This window comes from Rhynchophorus ferrugineus, unplaced genomic scaffold (genome assembly GCF_030347505.1).
Source record: "Rhynchophorus ferrugineus isolate W39M unplaced genomic scaffold, kcgeb_rfMv2 rfM4, whole genome shotgun sequence".
In the NCBI taxonomy this organism is placed as follows: Eukaryota; Metazoa; Arthropoda; class Insecta; order Coleoptera; family Curculionidae; genus Rhynchophorus; species Rhynchophorus ferrugineus.
This window is the reverse complement of record NW_027472583.1, coordinates 41246107-41269096: the sequence shown is the minus strand read 5'-3', so window position 1 is coordinate 41269096 and position 22990 is coordinate 41246107. Positions and strand designations below refer to the sequence as shown.

At 29.5% G+C, this 22990-nt stretch overlaps 1 protein-coding gene across 3 annotated transcripts in view; it reads right to left on the bottom strand.

The window, feature by feature from the left end:
* LOC143195957 (L-asparaginase) overlaps positions 1-21300 on the bottom strand; it is a 32258-nt gene extending 10958 nt beyond the window's left edge. The window contains exons 1-2 of one of the 3 annotated variants that reach the window (XM_076403503.1): positions 20864-21300; positions 1958-2072 (exon numbers count right to left, since the gene is read on the bottom strand). In XM_076403503.1, coding sequence (XP_076259618.1) covers positions 1958-2072; positions 20864-20936 — 188 coding nt within the window. In that variant the 5' untranslated portion in view covers positions 20937-21300. Of the gene's footprint in view, positions 1-1957; positions 2073-6469; positions 6755-8630; positions 8709-20863 lie in introns of those variants that run through there. The other 2 variants (XM_076403504.1, XM_076403502.1) reach the window with 2 other exon arrangements.
* Positions 21301-22990: the final 1690 nt, after the last annotated feature.

Sequence of the window (22990 nt, the reverse complement as noted above, 5' to 3'; positions counted from 1 at the left end):
GTTAATAGTTATCAATTACAACTGGTGCGTTTGCTCCGGCTCAAAAAAAAAATTGTGTTAAAAATGGCCGGAATACTAGCAAAGACACAACAATGTTATTTTTCAGCATGACAATCCGTGGCCATATCTTGCGTGAAAATGGGAAGTGCTACACCACCCGCCGTATTCTCCAGACGATGCTTCTTCTGATTACTAGTTATTCCAACATATGAGTCATGACCTGGCTGAACAGCGCTTCACTTCTTATGAGGATACTAAAAATGCCTAAAAAGATACATCCTTCTTTCGAAATGGAATCCGTAAATTATCTGAAAAGATAGGACAAGGTAGCGAATATCGGATAACACTTTGAGTAAAATAACATATTGAAAAGTCCCCGGCCTGACACATAGATGGCGTTACTATAATAAAATCCATATGTTTGTAAGATTCGTATATAAATTTTACAGTTGTCGGACCTTTCGTTTGTGAATTATAGCATTTTTTGTGAAGCAACTTTTGTTATTATGAAAAAAATGGATTAAAAGGAATTTTGTGTGTTGACAAAATATTGCCTTTTGTAAGGAAAAAATACAGTTGAAGCAAGAACTTGGCTTGATGCCGAGTTTCTGGACACTGTTCTAGGAAATTCAACCATCAATGATTGGTATGCTAAGTTTAGACGAGGTGAAATGAGGATCGAAGACGGTGAACGCAGTGGATGCCTAAAAGAGGTTGTTACCGATGAAAACATTTAAAAAATGCACAAAATGGTTTTGAATGACCGTAAAATGAAATTGAATGAATTAGCAGATATTCTAAAAATATCAACTGAACGTGTACATCATATCATTCACGAATATTTGGGTATAAGAAAGCTTTGTTCAAAGTGGGAGCCGCGCGAGCTCACTTTTGATCAAAAACAATGACGAGTTGATGATTCGGAGCAGTGTTTGAAGATGATGAAGCGTAATAAACTCGAATTCCAGTCTAATTGATAATTATCCGAGTGGATTGCACACGATGAACCCGCTCCAAAGCGTGGGAAAACGCAACAGTCAGCTGGCAAGGTTATGGCTTCTGTATTTTGAGATTCGCATGGAATAATTTTCATTGACTACCCTGAAAAAGGAAGGACCACCAACAGTGACTATTACATAGCATTATTGGACCATTGGAAGGACGAAACCGCCGAAAAACGACCGCATTTGAAGAAAAAGTAAGTGCTGCTCCACTAAAACAATGCATCGTGTCCCCAGTCAGTGAAAACGATAGCAAACATTCACGAATTGGGCTTCGAATTGCTTCCTCATCCACCGTATTCTCTAGATCTGGCCCCCAGCCACTCTTTCCTGTTCTCAGATCTCAAAATAATGCTTGCTGGGAAGACATTTTCGTCGAGTGAAGAAGTGGTCGCTGAAATTGAGGCCTATTTTGAACCAAAAGACAAATCGTACTACAAAAATGGTATCCAAAAGTTAGAGGGTCGCTATAATCTCCCTTGAAGGGAATTATGATGAATAAAAAAAATACTGCCAAGAAAATGTGTTTTACTATGGTAGGCTGGGGACTTTTCAATTGACCTGTTATATTGTATCGAGTTAGTTCGAGTGTCATATTAAGGCTATAAATTGAAGAAAATCCTTTAAAACTAATATCCTAATAATATACAGTTGTTTTATTTGCGCAAAAATAAATTCATTTTAATAGCCAGTACAACGAAGAAATATATAAAGTTTTTTATATTTTCCTGTATACTTTTAATAACAAATATTGTTTAACTATAAAACGCACTTCTATTGCAATGAACGAAACAATAAAATTTGAGGTGATCTAATTATAGATAACATTCGCAACGAATACCATCCAATTAATAACCCTGTTTCTAATCTATTTTTAATCCATAATGTGGCGACAATTAGCATTGAAACCAAAAATAAAACGTTCGCTTTCCACATAAGCGTTTCCCTTAACTTACGGTAATATCAGTTCATTGTCTTGCAACTGAAGTCCAGACTCCTTGGCTAATATGGCATCGTGCATTTCCGAATTTTTCACCTTATTGAGGAATGTATTTGGTATAGGAATGTAAACTGCAAAAGAAATTTATTGGTATTTAATAATATTGAAATTTATTAAAGTGCGTAATATTCTAATTATGTAAAATTTAGAAAAATATTATTATTATATAAATGTAGGTCATAGGTTATTAAAAAGCAATTTATGTTGGTTTGAACTGGATTACAAGACTTTCATATATGACGATCCAGTTTTACTAATCTAGTTTAATTACAAAAATGATTAACTTAATTCATGGGATGTCTAATCACTGAGACGGAATGAACTAATAATATTTTAACATTAGTAAGATTGTAGTATGAAGTAACAAAATAATGAATGTTTAGTTTACGAACAAAAATATCTAACTTATATAACCCACATTTCCATAAATAATGTATGCATATTCATTAATTTTAATCAAAAATAACTATAATAATTTTCATTACTCAATAATGAAATGAAAATATTTGTTCTCATCATATTATCGATATAATCAAGTAGTATAATGAATTATTTGAAGAAATAATAGTTTCAAAGACAATATGTCAACTATACGGACACATTAAGCCAGTTCATATTAATTTTAAGGTTGGCTTATAACATCATGATTCGATTAAATTAAAAAAAATAGGTTTTATATTTTTTCATGCTATAATTCCAATTTTTCACTTCATACAAACCTTCTTCGGACTTGAACAAAAGGATATTTGATTAAAAAAAATCCGAAATGTTTAGCTGCAATTTATATGTATTTATAGAGATAAATTAATATTAAAAATAAAGTTTTTTAAATTATTTTTATTGTTAGTTATAGTAGTCTAGTAATTTAATAATAATAAGCAACTTTTTTGTATCCTAATTTGTTACGGTTACAGTTTGGATCTGTTTTGATGTACAACAGGTATTACTTCTTCACTGAATTAGAAAAATGGTTTTACTTTATCTAATCTTCTAATTAAGCCATCATTATCTACGAGCTGAAGAACCCCAACATTGATATGCTGATGGAGGCTTTGTTCATTTCTTTTTGCATAATCTTTGATTACGATATCCACAGTTTCCGGTCCTAATGCGGGTTGTCATTACCAATGGACCATGGAGCATCAACAATACTTAGCAGCACTTTATTTTTTCTTCTTTATCTTTAATATGTATAATATTTGTATTGGTTTTGCTGGTACAATCCCAGAGTTGAACACCATAAGTCCACACTATTTTCAAGGCTTGTTGGTAAAGTAAAAGCTTATTTTATACTGACTAGGATGAAAATCGATCCAGTAACCAGTGCATTTTTTTATACTTCAGCTGAGTTCTTCACATTTTTTTCTCAACGTGTAGCTTCCAGTTGAGTTTAACGTCAAGTCAGTCCAGTTTAATTCAAAATGCAGTGATTTATTTTGATTCATTTTATTGCAATATTTTCAGCATTGTATTCTTCCGTTGATTCATTGTTGTTATCTCCAATGGTTAGGGTTGCAGTGTCATCTGTAAATGTAGTAACAACATTTTCATTAAATGTTAAAAGTCCCTACTGTATAGCAGACAAAGGACTGGTCCCAATACATTTCCCTGTTGTACACCTACTTGTATTTTCCTCAAGTTAGAATAGGTATATTCTTGTTTGATTCTGAAGTATCAGTTACTTATATATGACTCTAAAATTTCTGAATATTAATTAAGGACAAGTATGTCCTAAAATGTGTTATGTCATATGTCATATGTGTGTAATGTTGATAACCTTAAAAATACATACAAGATCACAGTTTAGATTTATCATAAGCAATAGAACATTTTCACCTTACGAGCTTTGGTAGTGGTCGAAATTGTCACATTTCATTGAAACAATATATTATTGTCTAAAAATAAACACGGTTACAACGTATCATCGTTTCATGTGGCTTTTATTGAAGCAGAATCAGAGTGTACTAATGTGAAAGAATTCTATTACTGAATTAAGTATTCGCGCTTTTTTTATGACCTTTTAGGTATTATTTATTGAAGAATTATTTGCATTATAGTTATAGTAGCATATGCAGATTCAACTGATTCTGTATCTTTTTCGATTCCCTAGAAATCGTAAGTTTGATCATACTTTACACATATAATTGTATACATAAAATTTTAATATATACTTGTTTTTTTCTTATTGGTTTTATTTTTTATTTATGATTTAGAAATATGTATTTATATTATGTGTATATCTATTGTTAACCATTTTATTTATATTAATTCTTTTAAAAATAGTAGAATGATATAAGCGAACGTATTAAGTTGCTAAGAAACACAATAATATGGTAGCGCTAATAAAAAATACTGTATATAAAAATATTGTATATATTTTATAATCTTTTTTCTAGATTAGGCAAACGCTTTAATTTAACAGTGAACAACTCTCGGTAGTTTTTCTAATGAATTCGTCATGTCTACCGGATAAATTTGTATACGTGATTAGAAATATTGTCTAGTTGATATTGTCTAAATATGTATTTCTATTTTTGAAGGTGTTCTACATATTGAGTTTAAAAATACCATTTCTTTGAAGAAAATCCACTAATCTTTAGATTTTAAACTTTTTGTCAAGACTGAAAGCTAAAAACCTGTGTGCTATTGATCGAAATAAATGATAGCTACAAAGAGGTTTAGGATAGGTGACCCCCATATAGGTATACTATGTAGGTTTTAATTAATTGACTGATTGAATTTGTAAGATTGCCTTCAGTATGCTTGTTTTTGACGTCAAACTCATAGTCTTACCTTATGCTTCTACAAACATTTATATAGGAATCCTTCACAAATTTGGCTCATTTACTGACATTTTCATGATACAAACACTAATATGTGTATGGGGTTATGTTGATAAATATTCAAGTTTTTTTTTGCGCGACCAAAACAAAGTTACATGTTATGTGATAAAATTGTTTAAAATACATTCAAGATGCACCTTATTTATAAGAACAAAATAGATAAATAAGACGTAAATATATAGCATATTATAATTTAGTATATATGTATATAAATAAATACTAAGCCTGGTACAATTTTAAATTACAGTTTACAGTATTGTTATAAACATTTTAATTTGTTACTCATATGACAATTTTTTTGTAACGAAAATTAAATATTTGAATAATTTATAATATCGTTTTCAACGTCTAGTTCTGAAGCACTGAATAAACATTTATTTATTAGTGACAATTAAACAAAAATGTTTAGTTATAATCTACATTTCATATTATGACGTGATATATACAAGGTTGGATTTGAGTAGATATGGACACACTTTCATTTTACGAACACTTATTTTAAGAATAAGAAGTGGTAACTATTTGGATTGATAATGGTCTTAATAATACTGGAGATCAGCTTGTATATTAGTCTAATTGAAAGTAAAATGTATAGAATAAATATCACTTCAAAATCACCCTACGGGTTTAATGGAATTATCATCGGCGTATCCTCGTGAAAAAATTTACCAAAGGTTTATTCTTGGTTGTAACTCGCTTTCTTCAGGCTATCGTGTGTTTTTTTAGAGCTTTGGTATTTTCAAATTCTAACAGTCCATGGCTCGAAACACTTTCAGCAACTTCTGTTCGCCTTTGATGATCGTACTTCCCGAACTGTAATGTTTATATTTAAATTCCAGTAAACTAGGAGTCTTTTCAAAACTTCGATCTAATTCCTCAATAGCGAATTTATGCAGGTTACGCGTAATTTGAATAACTCCTAAGCGAGTGTATGGAAATAACGTATTTTGCCAGCTCGCTTTTACTACTCAGCTTCCCTACAGACTAGGCGAAAGGGTGCGTTGAGTAACTTGGGAACGATTGACGATCCGACGTCAATCTGTCTTATTTCTTTGATAACTTGTTTGATTGCGATTAACTGAATTAATTTAAAGTAGAACAGAACAACCTTATGATCTCAGAATAATTTTACCGACAGCACCTACTTTGATTTGTATGGGGATGGAGATGTAGTGTTTTTTACGAAAACAATTTTATTTCAAGTACAACTGGTGACACGTTAGACCCACCAAGACCCTAGCAATATCGAAAATTTGTTCATACTTTCATTTAAACAAAACTTTAAAATAGATACCAGGGGCGTACCAGTAGCAACTATTAACATGTACTAGCTCTCTATTTTACAATTATATTTTCCTTCAAATAATTTATTTAATTTTACTCAGTGAAATTTTATAATAAAAATATAAATACTAATTTCGAGATATACCAAAAAATTGTGCAAGTATATTAAGTAACGATATTGATGCACACACACCAGTGGATATAACTGGATTTAAACTGTCACGAGTATTAAGATCTCTATATTAGTTGAATACGTTTTATAACAATAACACTTAGTACTTGATTATTTTTTAAATTGTATGATTCGATATTAAAATGCGACAAAATTTAAGTTTACTTACCTCCATATTCATTTCGTTGCATACCAATTGTACCCCCGACGTATATAACCAAAACCTCTTTGTATTCTATCATGGTATCAAGTTTGTTGTTAATCACTTTTTTTATGCTATGTTTAATTCCGATATTAAAGTCAGATACTTGTCCTCTTACTTTTATTATCTAAACTGTTTATTCAACGTAAACAAAATAAAATTATTTCGGTGATTTGTGTTGTAGGACGCCAAATTTCCATTAGACTGTGTATGCGAGAGTATTTAGTTGCGACTGAAATAGTCCGCGATAATGACGCCGGTCAACTCGGTTTGCTTGTTAGCTGAACTTTCTTAATCGGTTATTAATATTTAGTATGGTATTTTATAAGTATTTTTGAATATTATACAGGATGCTTAGTCGTTAAGGTGGTTTGGGATTTTAGGAAGGCAAATTAATACTGGCTTTATAAGAAATATTACGCGTATGATATATGGTAACATATAGACCTTTTATAAATTTTATATTAGATAAAAAAATAACTGACGCGGTAAACTCTGTTCCGTTGTAGAATCAATTTTTTTATTATTAATAATCAATAATAATCAATTTTTATTATTAATTATTAATTGTAGCCAAATTCACCATCATATATAGTGACCATCAAAATATATGTTGCAACGTTGCCGCATAAAATTTAATTTTTCGTTTATTTTGATTCTGAAAACAAAATATTAATAAAAATAAAATAAAGAAATGAAAGTTCAATTGGCATTAGTGATATTCTCGATATAAGCGCAACCTCGTCTTTGAAATTTCCTTTGATTTTAATTCTTTAATAAAATTGTCATAAATCTTTTAACACCGTCTTGTATTTTGTGTCCTTTGTACATTTTCGGGTGGGGCACAGGTCAGATCCGTAGAATTATTATGTAATATTTTGTGGAAATAAAATGAGGGCAGTGGAAGTATTTTACGAAGTAAAACAGAAATTTTGCCATAGGCAGTGTCTAACAATGCCTTTGTAAACACTTCCACCGATATGATATATTGTAACGCCACTCGCATATTCGTGTTAAATTTTTGGATATATATGAAAATGAGAATATATGCCTTCAATTTATTTCATCAGTAGTTCTTTGCTTAGGAATAATTAATCAATAATCAATATATATATATATATATATATATATATATATATATATATATATATATATATATATATATATATATATATTTTTATGTATATATATATATATATGTATATATATATATATATATATATATATATATATATATATGTATATATATATATATATATATATATATATATATATATATATATATATGTATATATATATATATATGTATATATATATATATATATATATATATATATATATATATATATATATATATATATATATATATATATGTATATATATTTGTGCGCGTAGACTCATTTCAATTCAATTTGTTAATGTTTTGTCAAATGTATTCTAAGTCAAGAGTGAGGAGAGCCTCATATTATGATATTTAAATATAAACAAACTTTTCCGATGTTCTTTCAGCGTTGTAATTTTTTTTGTTCAAACCTTGTTCTGATAATAACGAGCACAACACAAAAAAGAAGAATTATCCAATTTAGTGCAATGATTCGAAATGATATGCATACATTTTGGCGATTCATTTTTCTTTTTACAGATGTACAAAATATTACTTGTGCAAAGTCCTTGCATTTATAATGATAAGTTGTCACATCAAAAAGGCATCTAATGAGATAGTATGGTATCACAGACAGATTATTATGGAATAGCATTACTATAAGTTTTTTTTATGGATTTTAACTGTAGATTTATTCAAATCAAACAACAAAAGTAATGAATATTGAAAATGTAATTTCGAGCATTCCAATTTAACAATACTGATATAATTATGCACTTCTTTTTTTTTTTCATTTTTATTTTATAAAACACACAATAGTTAGTTATTTTGTGAGTTGATTATATTTTACATCAAATTAATTTATTATAGAATTTATGAAACCCTATGTATTATATAATTATAATAACTAAATATTATAATATTATAACTAAATATTATAGAATATATTTAGTATAATGTATTTAAAAATTACATTTAATAATCTTAAATTAATAGCACTGAAATATTAATACAGCAATGTCTCACCTAAACCAGGTACTTATAGAACGGCTATCGTATTAATAAGCATGACGTTTTATATGTACTACTTCTCTAACATTTTAACACCAATGTCGAAAATCAGTATTTAAATATTATTACCATATCTAAGACTTCTGGGGGGCAAACCAATAATTAAACACGCAACAGAGATAACAAGATATAATTGCAAAATATAATAAACAATATTAGCCAATATGGTTTAATTTTAGATACCTAGTAAATTATTGCGCTAATATACAGTTCTCTTCTGTATGATGGAAAAATCTACAAATCATAATCAAAGTATTTTATAAAGATTAGTTATGAAATATACAGATAATATATAGCATGATAACATTTTATATTAATGTAGAATATATATTATATAATTGAATAATTGCTTAAATATGTCAACAGCAAACATTACAGCATATAATTTCGCAGTTTTTATAACTAATATATTGAACCCATAGAAATTCTTGACAATATAGGGTACTTGCATTTATTTTGATCAGAGATATCTGTTGGCGGAAAATGAGGAATATCTCAATGTTGTATATTTTTAATGCTAAAAAATCTGCTGCCGAAACCCATCGAACACTTTCGGAAATTTATGGCGATGTCTCGTACTATTCCAAATGCAGGTTCCGGTTTTAATTATTTAAAAACGGTTATTTTGATGCTAATGGTAATGAATGACTTGGAGGAATAAAAGAAGTTCGAGGCCATTGAATTGAACAAAACCTCAAATTAAATTCTAAAAGAAATTTTAGACAACTTAGCAGTTAATGAATCAACTGCTTTCAGATCTTACTGGCGATTGAAATCGGATCTAGTTCGATAATGCTAGCGCAAAATGTCATGAGCTTATCCAGGAGAGCTCTCTACATCGATGTGGAAACGGAATATTTATGACCATAAAGTCTTGCTGTGCAAATTGTTATTCAATAAATTTATAGGCGTCGGTTGAGAAAACTGGAATATACATAGCACCTTTTATTGCTAAAGAAGTGCGAAAATGGAGCGATGATTGGATCGCTGCCAAATAAATAAAGTTTTTTTGACACGGTATCACCAAGTTCCAAAATAATGGGAAATATATGTTTACCAACTTTTCTCAATATCAATAAAGCTTTGAAAATATTAATAAACCCAATAACCTAACAGTGATGTATTGAAGACGCATCGTCTTCGTATAATCCTTACGTTTGAAGTACTTAATAATAAATTTTTTCGATATATATTAAATAATTATTAAATCGTTTATCACTTATTTAAATATTTCAATGTAATATAATTTTTTGTTAACCTACATGGCGGGTAACAAAATACATAATTGAATTAATGACAAAAAGTGTGACTACTGTTGAAGTAGTTCAAAATCATCCTATAGTGTTTCTTCAAATTTTTCAATGTTTTTACAATGATTCACTTAAATCTAATTTCAAACTTAGCGGGTTTGATAGCCTGTCAGTGAGAATTTGATAAATATCGTTTAATAGCTGTATCGACCAATAATTTATTTGTTAATTTCTTAGTGTACAGTCCATTCATTCTGATTGTTTATCCAGTTTTGAATTCACTGCAATTACATCCTCTTTTAAGTTTAATTTATTATTAATTTTTCATAATTTTCATGAATTGAATTGATAGACTACTAATACTAGATACTAATACTAATAATGATGAATTTGATTCTTCAAAATACTACCAATTAGACGAACCAACTTAGATCGTAGAACTCGCAAATTTACAAGTTAAACTGCAACGCGAAATGCGAAATGAAGTCGAATAACAATGAATAACTTAGAAATGTTGCGCTTAATTCATATCGAGTAGCATTAAATTATAACGCGGCAATCAATTATATCAGCCAATCGTTATTATTAAACTAATGAACGTTGTGTATCCACATAGTAGTGTATTTAAGATTAAATAATTTTTGTGTACCACTGTCATTTACTGTCCCGACGCTATTCGCAACAGATTCCAAGTACAGCTAAACCAAGCGATAGCGTTGTACAAATTCTGGCCGCTACAGATAAAACCTAGCAAAACTCAGGCTATTCTATTCCACCGCAAGAAGGAGTTCCGCGCCTATCGCCTCCTAATCGATAAAGTTCCTATCCCATGGCTCTCGAAAGTTTCATACCTGGATCTCCAATTCGACCTCAGATTCCAATAGTCAGCCCAAATTCAGCACGCCATTTGCAAATGAAATGGTGTGTCAGCCTACTATTTCCTCTACTCTGCAGAAAAAGCAAACTTCCAATCCCACAGAAAGGGACGCTGTATAAAATGCTACTCCGTCCAATATGCCTCAATGAAGTACAGGTATGTCTCGGAGAGGCAACTTGAAGTACTACAAGTGTTCCAATCCGAAAAAGTCCGTGCGTTAGCCAGAGCTCCATGGTTTATGAGGAACGTTAATACACACTTCGAATTAGGCATCCCGTTTGTGAAAAATTTCATAAACATGCTCAGTGTGAGGTTCTCCATAGGAACTTTAGAACACGACAACATCTTGATAAAATCCCTACCCGTCCACAAACCCCGGTAATAAACAAATTACGACAGTCCCAGTCGTAACCCAGGGCGACAGAGACGCCCGTAAAACAACCATTCTCCGAACCTGAAGCGACATCAGTCGAAGACGATTTGGTTCTAGCTGGTCAACCTAATAAATGAAAAAAAAAATGTGTATCACCGGCCATTCATCAATATGCGATCAATTTGCTTTGCAGCAACATCTTCGCTATCGCAGAATCCCTTCGGAGAATCGTAGTTCCATTAGTTTGCATTTTTAACGGCAGCTTGAATGCTGATTGAGCTGTTCAAACGCTTTTTAACAACATAGCTGCAATACCTGATGAAGCACGTGCAATTCAATCTTGCGATTGTATCTTTGCCAAAATCATTAATATTAAAAACGTTTTTCCAGTTATACCAAGAGCATCTAAGAAAAAATTTCCATCCAGTTCCACCGTTCACCACCTCCATGAGCCTATCGTAGGCATATTTTTATTGGTGATTTCAAAAGGGAACTTTCCTTTGGACGGTTTCTCTGAATGCATTGCGCGTTCTCATTCCTGATTGTATTAATTCTTTGTTGCTAAGCATCAAGCACATCTCCTTAATTAATATTAAGATTTCAGTGTGAATTTCTTTGTTCAAAGTACAGAAAACCATCAACATTATTTATTTACTCACTGAAATATATTTTTTAAATTATTGATTCCAGTTCAAATTGAATGTTTATAACTCAGACGTTACAACGTCTGTCGGGCCAGATATTAATTTAATATTTATACTAGTGTTTGTTAATTATAATATAATCAATTAATTAAAAATCCAATTGTTTGTTGCATGATTTAACTGGAAATTTTAGACAAGTTCTGATATTATTTGGACTAGCTCTTATGTCTTCCATCATCTTGCATATTTAAGTTCAGATTTAAAGTAAACCATTTTAAATAGATTCTTGTACAATTGAAAGTTATGTTTTCTAGCCATGTATATTTTAACATAATGCAACAACAAATTAATATTACGTAACACATTGTTATACCTAATATATCTCTTGCAATCATGTTTTTTATAATTTTAACGTCGACACCATAAACCAAATATTTAAACAATCTATTATCACACCTAAAATATCTGGGGGGTATTACTGATTAAATATATAAAATTGTTTAGATATAATTGCAAAATAATATAAATAATATACATAAAAATCATTGGTTTTAAATCAACTAATAAAATACCTCCTAATAATTATATCTGATTATTATTGATGATATTAATGATTATTTCTCTATAAACATCAGTTTAACGTCAACGTTGAAAATCAAATATTTAAGCAACTTATTACCATGTTTAAAATTTATGTGGGGTAAAGTAGTTTTAAAACATAAACTTGAAGATAGACATAATATAACGTAAAATTAAGTAAACAATATAAAAAATATTAGTACTACGTAGTATATAATTTGTGTTTTTTTATTTTAATTAAAAAGGAATAAGATAATTTGTGAATATTAATTTTGAAATATATCTACAGATACTATTTAAATTTATTTCAATGTATTATCATCAAATTTATTTGGACTTACGTCAGTTGATTTTCGTAAAAGACAGTTTTTTCATATATATTTTAAGGTCTCCTTTTACCAACTATGGGTTTATCTGGACTAGGCCTAAAGTTTAATGTGTGCTACGAACCACGGTCCTCAGCATTAAGCCTACCGACTGGCGAGTGACCAACTTTAGAAATCATCCCAGAAGACATCCGGTCTTACCCAGCCTGGTTACTGGCGTGACTGGGATCATCTTCCTTGTCGGATTTTACACTCTTGCCTAGAGCACTCACAAATTTTAAACAATCACAAACATAAAATTACTACCATGCTCCAGCAGGATTCGAACCCGCGGCTATCGCAACAGTAGGAGGACCGTCCCATCGCCTTTACCACTGCGCCACCAAGCCGGCTAAATACAGTTTTAGAGCTACATAACACAATATCCTAAATATTTCTTGAATTGCTATTTTTCACAAGCATTTTAATGTATACATTTTTAACGTTCATCCGCTGATTTTTTCTTTTTTTTTTTTAATTAACTCCTTGATTTATACGTTAAATATATTTTCTCGAAGGCATCGGAAAAGTTAGTAGCATTCTTACGATTTCAAAATATAAAAAATAATTTAATAAAATTTAATATTTTTATTATAATTAGTAAACTAAACTTGATGTAAATTTAGTCGGAGGATGACGAGTCAGGTTTGTCAGGTTTTTAAAATTTAATAAAACACTAGTTAACCCAACAAATCTTGTCCTGTCTGAGCTTTTATGTTCAATTTGAGTTTGAATAAATAATGATATTTCAAAAGCATACTCAAGTTCAAATTGAATGTTTATAGCTCAGACAGGACAACGTCTGTTGGGTCATCTAGTAACTTAATACTTATTCTACTGTTTGTTCATGTAGTAGAAAATAAAATTTTAAATAATTACCTTAAATTTAGTATATAATCTATTAAATAAAAACCCAATTATTTGTTGCATGATTAGACTGGAAATTTTAGGCAAGTTCTGATATGGTTTGGACTAGCTCTTACGTCTTCCATCATCTTGAATATTTAAGTTCAGATTTAAAGTGAACCACTTTAAATAGATTCTTGTACAATTCAAAGTTACGTTTCCTAGCAATGTATATTCTAACATAATGCAAGAACAAATTAATATTATTACGTAACACATTGTTATACCTAATACATCTCTTGCAATAATGTTTTTTTATAATTTTAACGTCGACACCGTAAACCAAATATTTAAACAATTTATTATCACACCTAAAATGTCTGGGGGGTATTAATGATTAAATATATAAAATTGTTCAGATATAGTTGCAAAACGATATAAACAATACACATAAACACCATTTGTTTTATATCAACTAATAAAAAGCCTCCTAATAATTATATCTGATTATTATTAATAATATTGATGATTATTTCTCTATAAACATCAGTTTAACGTCAACGATGAAAATCAAATATATAAGCAACTTATTACCATGTCTAAAATGTATGTGGGGTAAAATAGTTTTAAAACATAAACTTAAACATATAGACTTAGACATAATATAACGTAAAATTAAGTAAACAATATAAACAAATATAAGTACTATATAGTATAATTTGTGTTTTTTATTTTGCTTAAAAAGGAATAGGATAATTTGTGAAGATTACTTTTGAAATAGATCTACAGATATTATTTAAATGTATGATTTATTTCAATGTATTTTCATTAAAATTATTTGGACTTAAAATCAGTCGATTTTCGTATCACAGTACAGTATCCTAAATATTTCTTGAATTTCTATTTTTCACAAACATTTTAATGTTTTTAACGTTCATCGGCTGTCTTGATTTTTTTCTTTTTTTTTTTCTTTTTGTTTCTTTTTTAATCCTTGATTTATGCGTTAAATATATTTTCTTGGGGGTATCGGAAAAGTTAGTAGCATTCTTCCGATTACAAAACATAAAAAAGAAATTTAATAAAATTTAATATTTAATATTTTTGTTATAATTCGTAAACTAAACTATATAAAATTAGTATAGAGGATGAGGAATAAGGTTTGCCAGGTTTTTAAGATTTTATATAACACTAGCTGACACGACAAACGTTGTCCTGTCTGAGCTTTGATATTCATTCGAACTTGAATAAATAATACTATTTCAAAAGCATACTATTTATTCTTTTTTTTTTTTTTTGATACACAACATTGTTAGTTTTGTTTTTTATTTTTTTAATAATGTTGACGGTTTTCCGACACCACAACGGGCGTTTTCACATCTGCCGGCACCGAAACGACATCGACACGGCAGCGGCACAGCACCAACACGGCACAGTATTTTGTTTTTATCATTTTCATTAGTATTGGCCCATATAGAAGATTTTGATTCTACTAATTCAATTAGTGTTACAATATCATATTTAAAGCTAGACATTTTCTTCTTTTAACCTTAAAAATATTTCTGTACACAATAAAAATTGGCGCCGACAGGAGTGGACTGATTGTTTCCCGCCGACATGCCGTTGCCGGCAACGACACGATACCGACATATCGGTGAGTGTGAAAGGGTTCCATTTGTTTACGTGATATTACGCGTCCACCAATATCGTTGTCGTGTCGGTGCCGGCAGATATGAGAACGCCCATTCATTTTCTTTCTCTCTCTGGTCATCAGTGAGGTTAGCACGTGAGGTATCTCGTCGCAGATTTGATTGACCCTCAGTCAAGTCGGATCGGCTTCTTGGAATTGATAGTAATAAAAGTAAAGGAGCTTTTCGCACTAAATTTGCGACTAAATAATAACAAATGTGAAATATAATTACAAAGTATTAGTTATCATAAACAGTCATTACATATTTCAACTTTATTCTGAAATATTTACTCGACCCTAATTAAAATACATTTCGAAATTTTAAGGGCATTTTCAGTAAATAGTCATATCATATTTGACGTAATTATCATTATTTTCACTTGATTTTCACGTCACGTTATCGAATCGATGTAGCTATAAAAGAATACCTACATTATTAAGCATTAAACGACTTGTGCCGAGAAATTATCTTCAATATTTAATACATTATGTAGATTATCCGAAGAAGCAGTGAACTTACGTCATCAATATGTTTAACGTATTGCCTGTCGCAAATTGTAAATTCGTTTTAGAATCTAACAATATTTTATTTCAGTTAAAATGTAATACAATGCTGTCTGATAGGATCGAACACGTAAACGAATGAGACTGTAAAAGTCTTTCGGTTGTCGAATATCTGCAAAATTACACAAGTTATAAACCGGCAAACCTTGTTTTAACGCACTGCTTGTTTTAATACATTCAAATCAAATCAATATCAATCAATATATAATCAATATCAAAATTAATCAATCAAATCGCTGCTTATTACTACTCTGATTGAAAATGCCGAAGTCAGGGATGAGATAATGGAGACCTCCTCTTGCCAGTAAAATTCGTTAGAGAGGTAAACATTTTTACTGTTAAATATTAAGTTGCAACGGTTCTTCTTGAAAATATTTTTGTATTGCAGCTGCACTGAACATTAGTATGGGCACGATCACTAAAATATCTCAAATAATGAAAAATATAATCTTGGATTCACCGAAAAGAAACGGTCCTCATACGGGTGGCTAATCAAGATCAGCTTGATGTTAGTTCTAGCAGATATCAAATATATCAAATATATAAAAACACTGAGTAGTTTTTTTAATATTAACATAATTTAATACAACTACTTCAGAGGAAACTATCTGGAAAACATCTATAGATAGCTTAGAGCTATGAGATATAATGTTTGAGACATATAGAACACCCCTTCGTACACTGTGAGGTAGTATAATATTTAAATGGTGTAAATATAACCTACAAAGAAGTCTAATAAAACTTTTAGGCATTTTAAATGAATACATTTTTTAAAAACATATAATAAAACAAGGGAAGACTTATTATTTAAATTTGTGTATTTAGATAAGGCATGGATTTTTCAGAATGGAAACAATATACCCAATAGACACTCGTGGCAATATAATAATAAAAATTATTAAGACAATAAAATTGATGGAAAAATGTAAACATTGGAATAACAATTGATTGGGTATTATTAGTCATAATATTTATTAATAATTCATTGCTGATATATTGTTTTTGTTCTTAGAATTGTTGAGTTAGATTGTTTAATGCTTTTGGTTTGGATGAACTCAATCAGACAAATTGAGGAAGAAATTGACAAAGGTTGAAATCGTGAACAAATGCTAGATAGATCGGAAATTAACAGCTTAGTTATTCACTTAAATATGACTTTCTGAATGTGGTATTATGATTCAATGATGACAATTTCCAAGGCAGGGTGATGAGAGTGAAAACAACTAAAGGTGAGTATATAATTAATATACAATAACTGTAGGAAGTTATATTATAGAGTGTGAACGATTTATATACGTATATATAAATGTGTGTTATTGTTCAGAATTGTACATGAACATTATATTAGAATCTATGACAAGAGGATGAATATTAAGTGTTTTGTAGGTGTAGTGAATGTATTAGGGAGAATTCAGTAATTAATTTTACGAAGAATGGTGTACACAGGTACTAAAAGAAAAAAAAATTCAGTGACATTAAACCGACTTGACAAGGAAACCCACCATCGAAGTAAACAATAACTAAACGTAAAAAGGTAAATATGCTCTCTAATGAACGTAAAATATATTACTTGGATATTGTTAATTAAGTAGATGAATCCTCCAAGAGATATCACTACATAAAAAACAAGCTAGAGCCCTTATGAATTGTGAGGAAAATAGTTCAATGTAAATATAATAAAACAACACTAACCTATAAACTAATGTGGCTGTATAATTAACTGTAGTTGAAATTATTCGATAATATATGCATTAGATGCACTATAATGTTAAAATAAATTATATTTGATAACTAATAATTAATTTGGTATAATTTTTGTTTCATTTCATTTTCATTATTTAATTTAGACTATAATTTTGTTATATATCAAAGCCAAAATAAAGTGAAACTCAGAGTTGATGCGGTAACATCGCAACGTTTTGACATCATAAATTGAGATTAGGTATGTTCAGTACTTCTTTGGATAGACTTAAACATATTCTAATCACGATATCACAAAACACATTTCCGAACTCAGCCATAAAAATAGACACGATACCTGACAATCAATAAACATGTTGATCTTTTGTGGCATTTATTAACATGTGGCATATTAACGGTGACAGTGGGTATCGTCATTCATTAGGTCCCCTCTTCTTTCTTTGAATCAAACAGTTTAATTAATATGTTTTTGTGCTCTAAAATTTTTTTCCTTTTATAACTGAGGAGTTGCCCACCAATGTAAATTTTAATTCTTACAATGAATGTGAATTCGAAAAGGGGCACAAGAAGGGCCCCAAGGGCATCCCAAGAATGTCTTATAGAGACTGTCTGTTGTTACGAGACACGATACCTAAAATCTAAAAACGGACCTCAACTTATGTATTATATTGTACCGAAATTTATCTTTTTTTTGAGAATAATGTGCACCTTTAACGGTAGGTTGAAAAGTAAAAAATATGTTTTTTGTATTTTGTCCTTACAATGCGTTGACTATTTTCCAACATAGTAGCATTTATGCGAAAAGTGCTTTAAATAACTAAAAGAGCTTTAAGAAATATGATGTAAACTTCCCGACCGATCTGGTATTCGCATATGTTTTGAGAGTGAATGAAGAAAATACCAAAATACTGACAACTAATAAATGGGCTGCTATTGTAAATCTAAATGGAATCCAGCTATGTCAAGTATAGGAGTTCAAGAATTTGAGATCAGTAATACAAGAGAATAAAGTGCTTTTGCTTCTCTAAAATGACGCGTGTGAAAATATCATCAAAACTGAAATCTCATTCTAACTAACATTTATTTTACCATTATTTTTATATGGTTCAGTCGAATATATATGTCGAATGAAAGGTGAACGAATTTATCGCAGACTTTTGTGGTGAAATCGGATTTTTGGATGAAGTATGCATCAAGAAATTCCTAAAAAACATGAACTAACACCATATAGAACGATTTGAAAAAGAGGAGACCAACATTAACACGCTTAATTCTCGAAGTCTCTTTCATGATTGTAGATTAGTAGAGTATATAATCGATAAACAACACTTTTCGCACTATAGTTAATATAATTATTTCAAATTGGATAAGGAAAATATGGTTTTAAAGCATTTGCCATTTTTCGACAACATCTCTTATTATAATATTTATATTTATTGGTACAAGCGTTATTGAAGTGTTTCTTGGAGATACGATATTATAGGCTTTGCTAGAAATCCTATAGCAAAGTCAACGAGAGTTTGTAGTTCAGCTGAAATATAACTAAAGAATAAACATATAGAAAATTTAAATATTTTTAGCAAATTACCGATTATCTACCTTTTATTAAAAATAGGTTAGATGACTATTTTTGGAAAACTATTTTATGAGAATTTTATGTATTTAGTTACCCGGAATAAACGTTACTTCTGGCAAAAAAATTGATATTAAAGAAAAATTCGCTGTCGAAACAAGGATCTTCGATTAATTACCAATGCCTATCGCTACGTAACCAACGAAGAAGTGCACGATGACCTGGAAATCAAATGGATTTGCGAAGTTGTCCAAGATTTCGCCTTGAAACACGAACGAAGATTACTAAATCATACTAACGTGGAAGCAATACAAGTACAGGACAGCGCGCAGGATATTAGGAGATTAAAGCGAACAAAACCATACGAACTTATATAAAGTGTATACCTTTAGTGTAAATTATAGCTATACGTTATTGTAATTTAATAATTGATGTGTTTTTTCGCATTTGTCTTGCTTGTAAATTAATCCAAGTACATAGGAAAAGTAGTACTAAATTAATTCTAAATTAAGATTGTGCTAAGCGTATCTAAAAAAGATGGTATATTAAAAAAAGAAAGATTAATGTTTCAAACAGTGCAATTTTAAAAGCGCGCAAAAACGTTCCAAATCTGCACACTGGCGTGGATCTTTTGGTCGCACTGGACGGTATGATATAACTATAAAACCATCATACATCATACATAATCTACCATATTTACTCACTCACTTCATTTCTATAAAAGTTCTAATATTGTTTTTAAAGTTATAATTTCAGTTACAGTCACACAGTACAGTCACTATAGACGAATCGATTCTGGCAAAATTTAGCTTGTTTACCTTGATAAATCCCAGTTCAGTTCTTTCATTTATCTTTTCTTTCCTTTGATAGTCCAAAATAATTTATTTAATTGTGAAATATAAGATAAATAATCGAAATAAAGTGTGTGGCAAAAGTCCTGCATTTTGATTACATATAACTTTGCTCAAAGAAAAGATAAATAAATTTGGTTTTCATTGAAAGTTTATTTGGTTTTTTAATTTTAAAATTAACGTATTTTTAATAATCTCTCCGAGGTATATTATTATAAGTCAATATTATTGTGATTCTTTATTATAGCCATCCAGTCTATTATGACAAGTGATAGGAAGTATTTTAAGTGTATTAAGAAGGGAGGTAATTTCACATTAGTGGGCAAACAGGCAAGTGTGCTTATCAATACTGCTCACAAAAGACTCACCTTGAGCTTAAGATTGGGAGTTTTACCACCTAATTAAACTACCATTTATTGCGGTCAATGCATAATATTAAAAACAGTTCAAAACTTTGAAAGTTGTGTCTGTATTCGCGTATGTTGCTGTTTATTTCTAATATGAAATATTTAAATATATTACTAAATACTATTTGATAAGTTTTACTAAAAATGTTGTATGGTAAAGATAAATATATAGAGATATTAGGAATTAATTACTAAACAAAATAAACATCAAATATTATAAATTTATTTCAAGACAACCACAGACTACTGCGTGATAATTAAAAGAGATTGAAAGTTTACTAAGAGATATTTCTCTAAACACTAGTTTTGAAATATCTATAATATTTGTAAACATTATATCAGTAATATTAAGTAACAATCTTACTGCACTTAAAGCTAGATTTAACTGGATTTATAAATAACTATAAAAACTATAAAAAGGGTGACCTTTCTATTATTACTTGAAATATGATGCGTATTAAGCGCACTTACCCCCATTTTCATTCCTTTGCATACCAATTGTACCCCCCACATATATAACCAAAGCTTTCTTATATCGGATCATGATATAATTTTTGTCGTATGTTACTTTTTGCTTTTAATCTCGACAATAGTGTCAAACACGTGTCTTTTCTAGGCTGTTATCTAATCAACTTATCAAATTCAAACGAATTTAAAATATTACAGTAAAATTTTCCATTAGATTTTATTATAATATATATGTGAGTTCAAGTACAACTAAAACAGTTCGTGGCTATAGCGACACCGCATTCACATATTATCTGAACTTCCTAATTGACTGTTATTATTATTATAGATTTAACCAAAATGCATTCTTACTAACGCGTACGAGGACGTTTACTTATCAGAGATATTAGAAAGGTTAAGCTTTGTTATGCGTTCTCGCAGATTTTCGACGACTCACTTCTGTTGATTCCGTTAGGATAGGATATATATATTTCTACATTACTTAACAAAGATCTTCGGATTTGGCGTATGCGCATATTGAGCTCAAACAGATATTAATAAATTATTTTTTGTAAATAAATATACACAAATTTGATCAATATTTGATTTAATGTTGAAACTTTATATAAGGAGGGAAATAAACATTGGAAAATTTTTGAAAAAACCTTTTATTTAAAAAATAATTGAACAAAACTAAATAATAAAAATATAATTACTATATGTCCAGCCTTTCTATTTAATAAAATTATTTTTCTATAAAAACACCATATTTAAATTAATTTACATATTTGAACAATTAAAATGAACTCCAAGAACCATATACATAAATATTACCATAAAAAAGACAAACATTGTTTAGATCAAATCCAGCCAATATAGTTAAAACAAAACGAAATAACTTCTATAATAAAAAAATAAATAACGATGTATTGTATATTTACTAGCCTAAAACGAATGGATGATTGTACTTTTAAATTAAAAGAAATCTCCAGTCAATACATCATTATTTTTACAAAACAATAATTTATTTACTTATACTCTTATATAAAAATGCATTCTCTTTTCCTTATTTGTCTTTAGATCATTAGGGTGTCGTACATAGTTTTATATTTTGTTTATTTGATACAGATCTACTTTTGTTAGCAAATTTAATTATTTCATAGTACCACTCCCCACTTGTTCAGTTTCTTGTATCACAGTTCTTGAATCCTAGCAAAATTCTGTCTAATTTCTACTTCTCTGAATCTCTGAATTTCACTTTCTTCGACTATCACAACTTCTCACCTACTACATCAGACATATAAAATATAAATTAAATCATTGCCAAAATATATTATGTTTGAAATTAATGTCTAATTATTACCAGTTACTACAATGTTCGCTACTATTCTTATTGGACAAACCTCAAGACAACAAGAATCATATTCTTCACTGTTTTTGTCATCATTAAATTTTGGCATTTGTTGATACCTATTCGATGTCGTTGAAAGTGATGTGTTATAAATTTGGCAGCTAGCATTCTCATTATAAATAAAATTAATGCTGTTTGGATTTTATAAAGTTTAAAAATGTAACCTTACATTCTTGTTCTTCCCTATTTTAAAACCATTTTACGTTAAACCACCAAGTATAATATAACAATTTAATTTTTATTCCTATAGAATTATTAATGTACCACAAAATCCAAATATTCTAGATTTATGTTTTTTTTTTTATTTCAACTTGATCGATTGCATGGATCAACTCGAAAAGAATGTACCACTAGAAAAGGAAGACAATATAGTATATTCTTTTCTATGGTTTATTCTATGCACGATAATGTGCATGCGCCAAATCCAAAGATCCGAAGTTAAGTAATGTATCCTGATTCAGATATGCATAAGAACTTTTGGACTAATCGGGGTGTCGCCAATAGACCCGTTATCTAGATGATTTTGTATATACTAGTAATCGACCTGTTGCTGAAATTAGATCACAATGTATTAAATGAATCATGTTTTTATTAAATAGAGTAAAATAACTAATTTTACTATGATATGTTACTAAAAATTGTTTTCACAGTATTTTCCATATAAGATCAGAAATTCATTTGATACGTAACATTAATAAAAATTATAAATGACTATATTAAAACATTAAAATATATGCAAA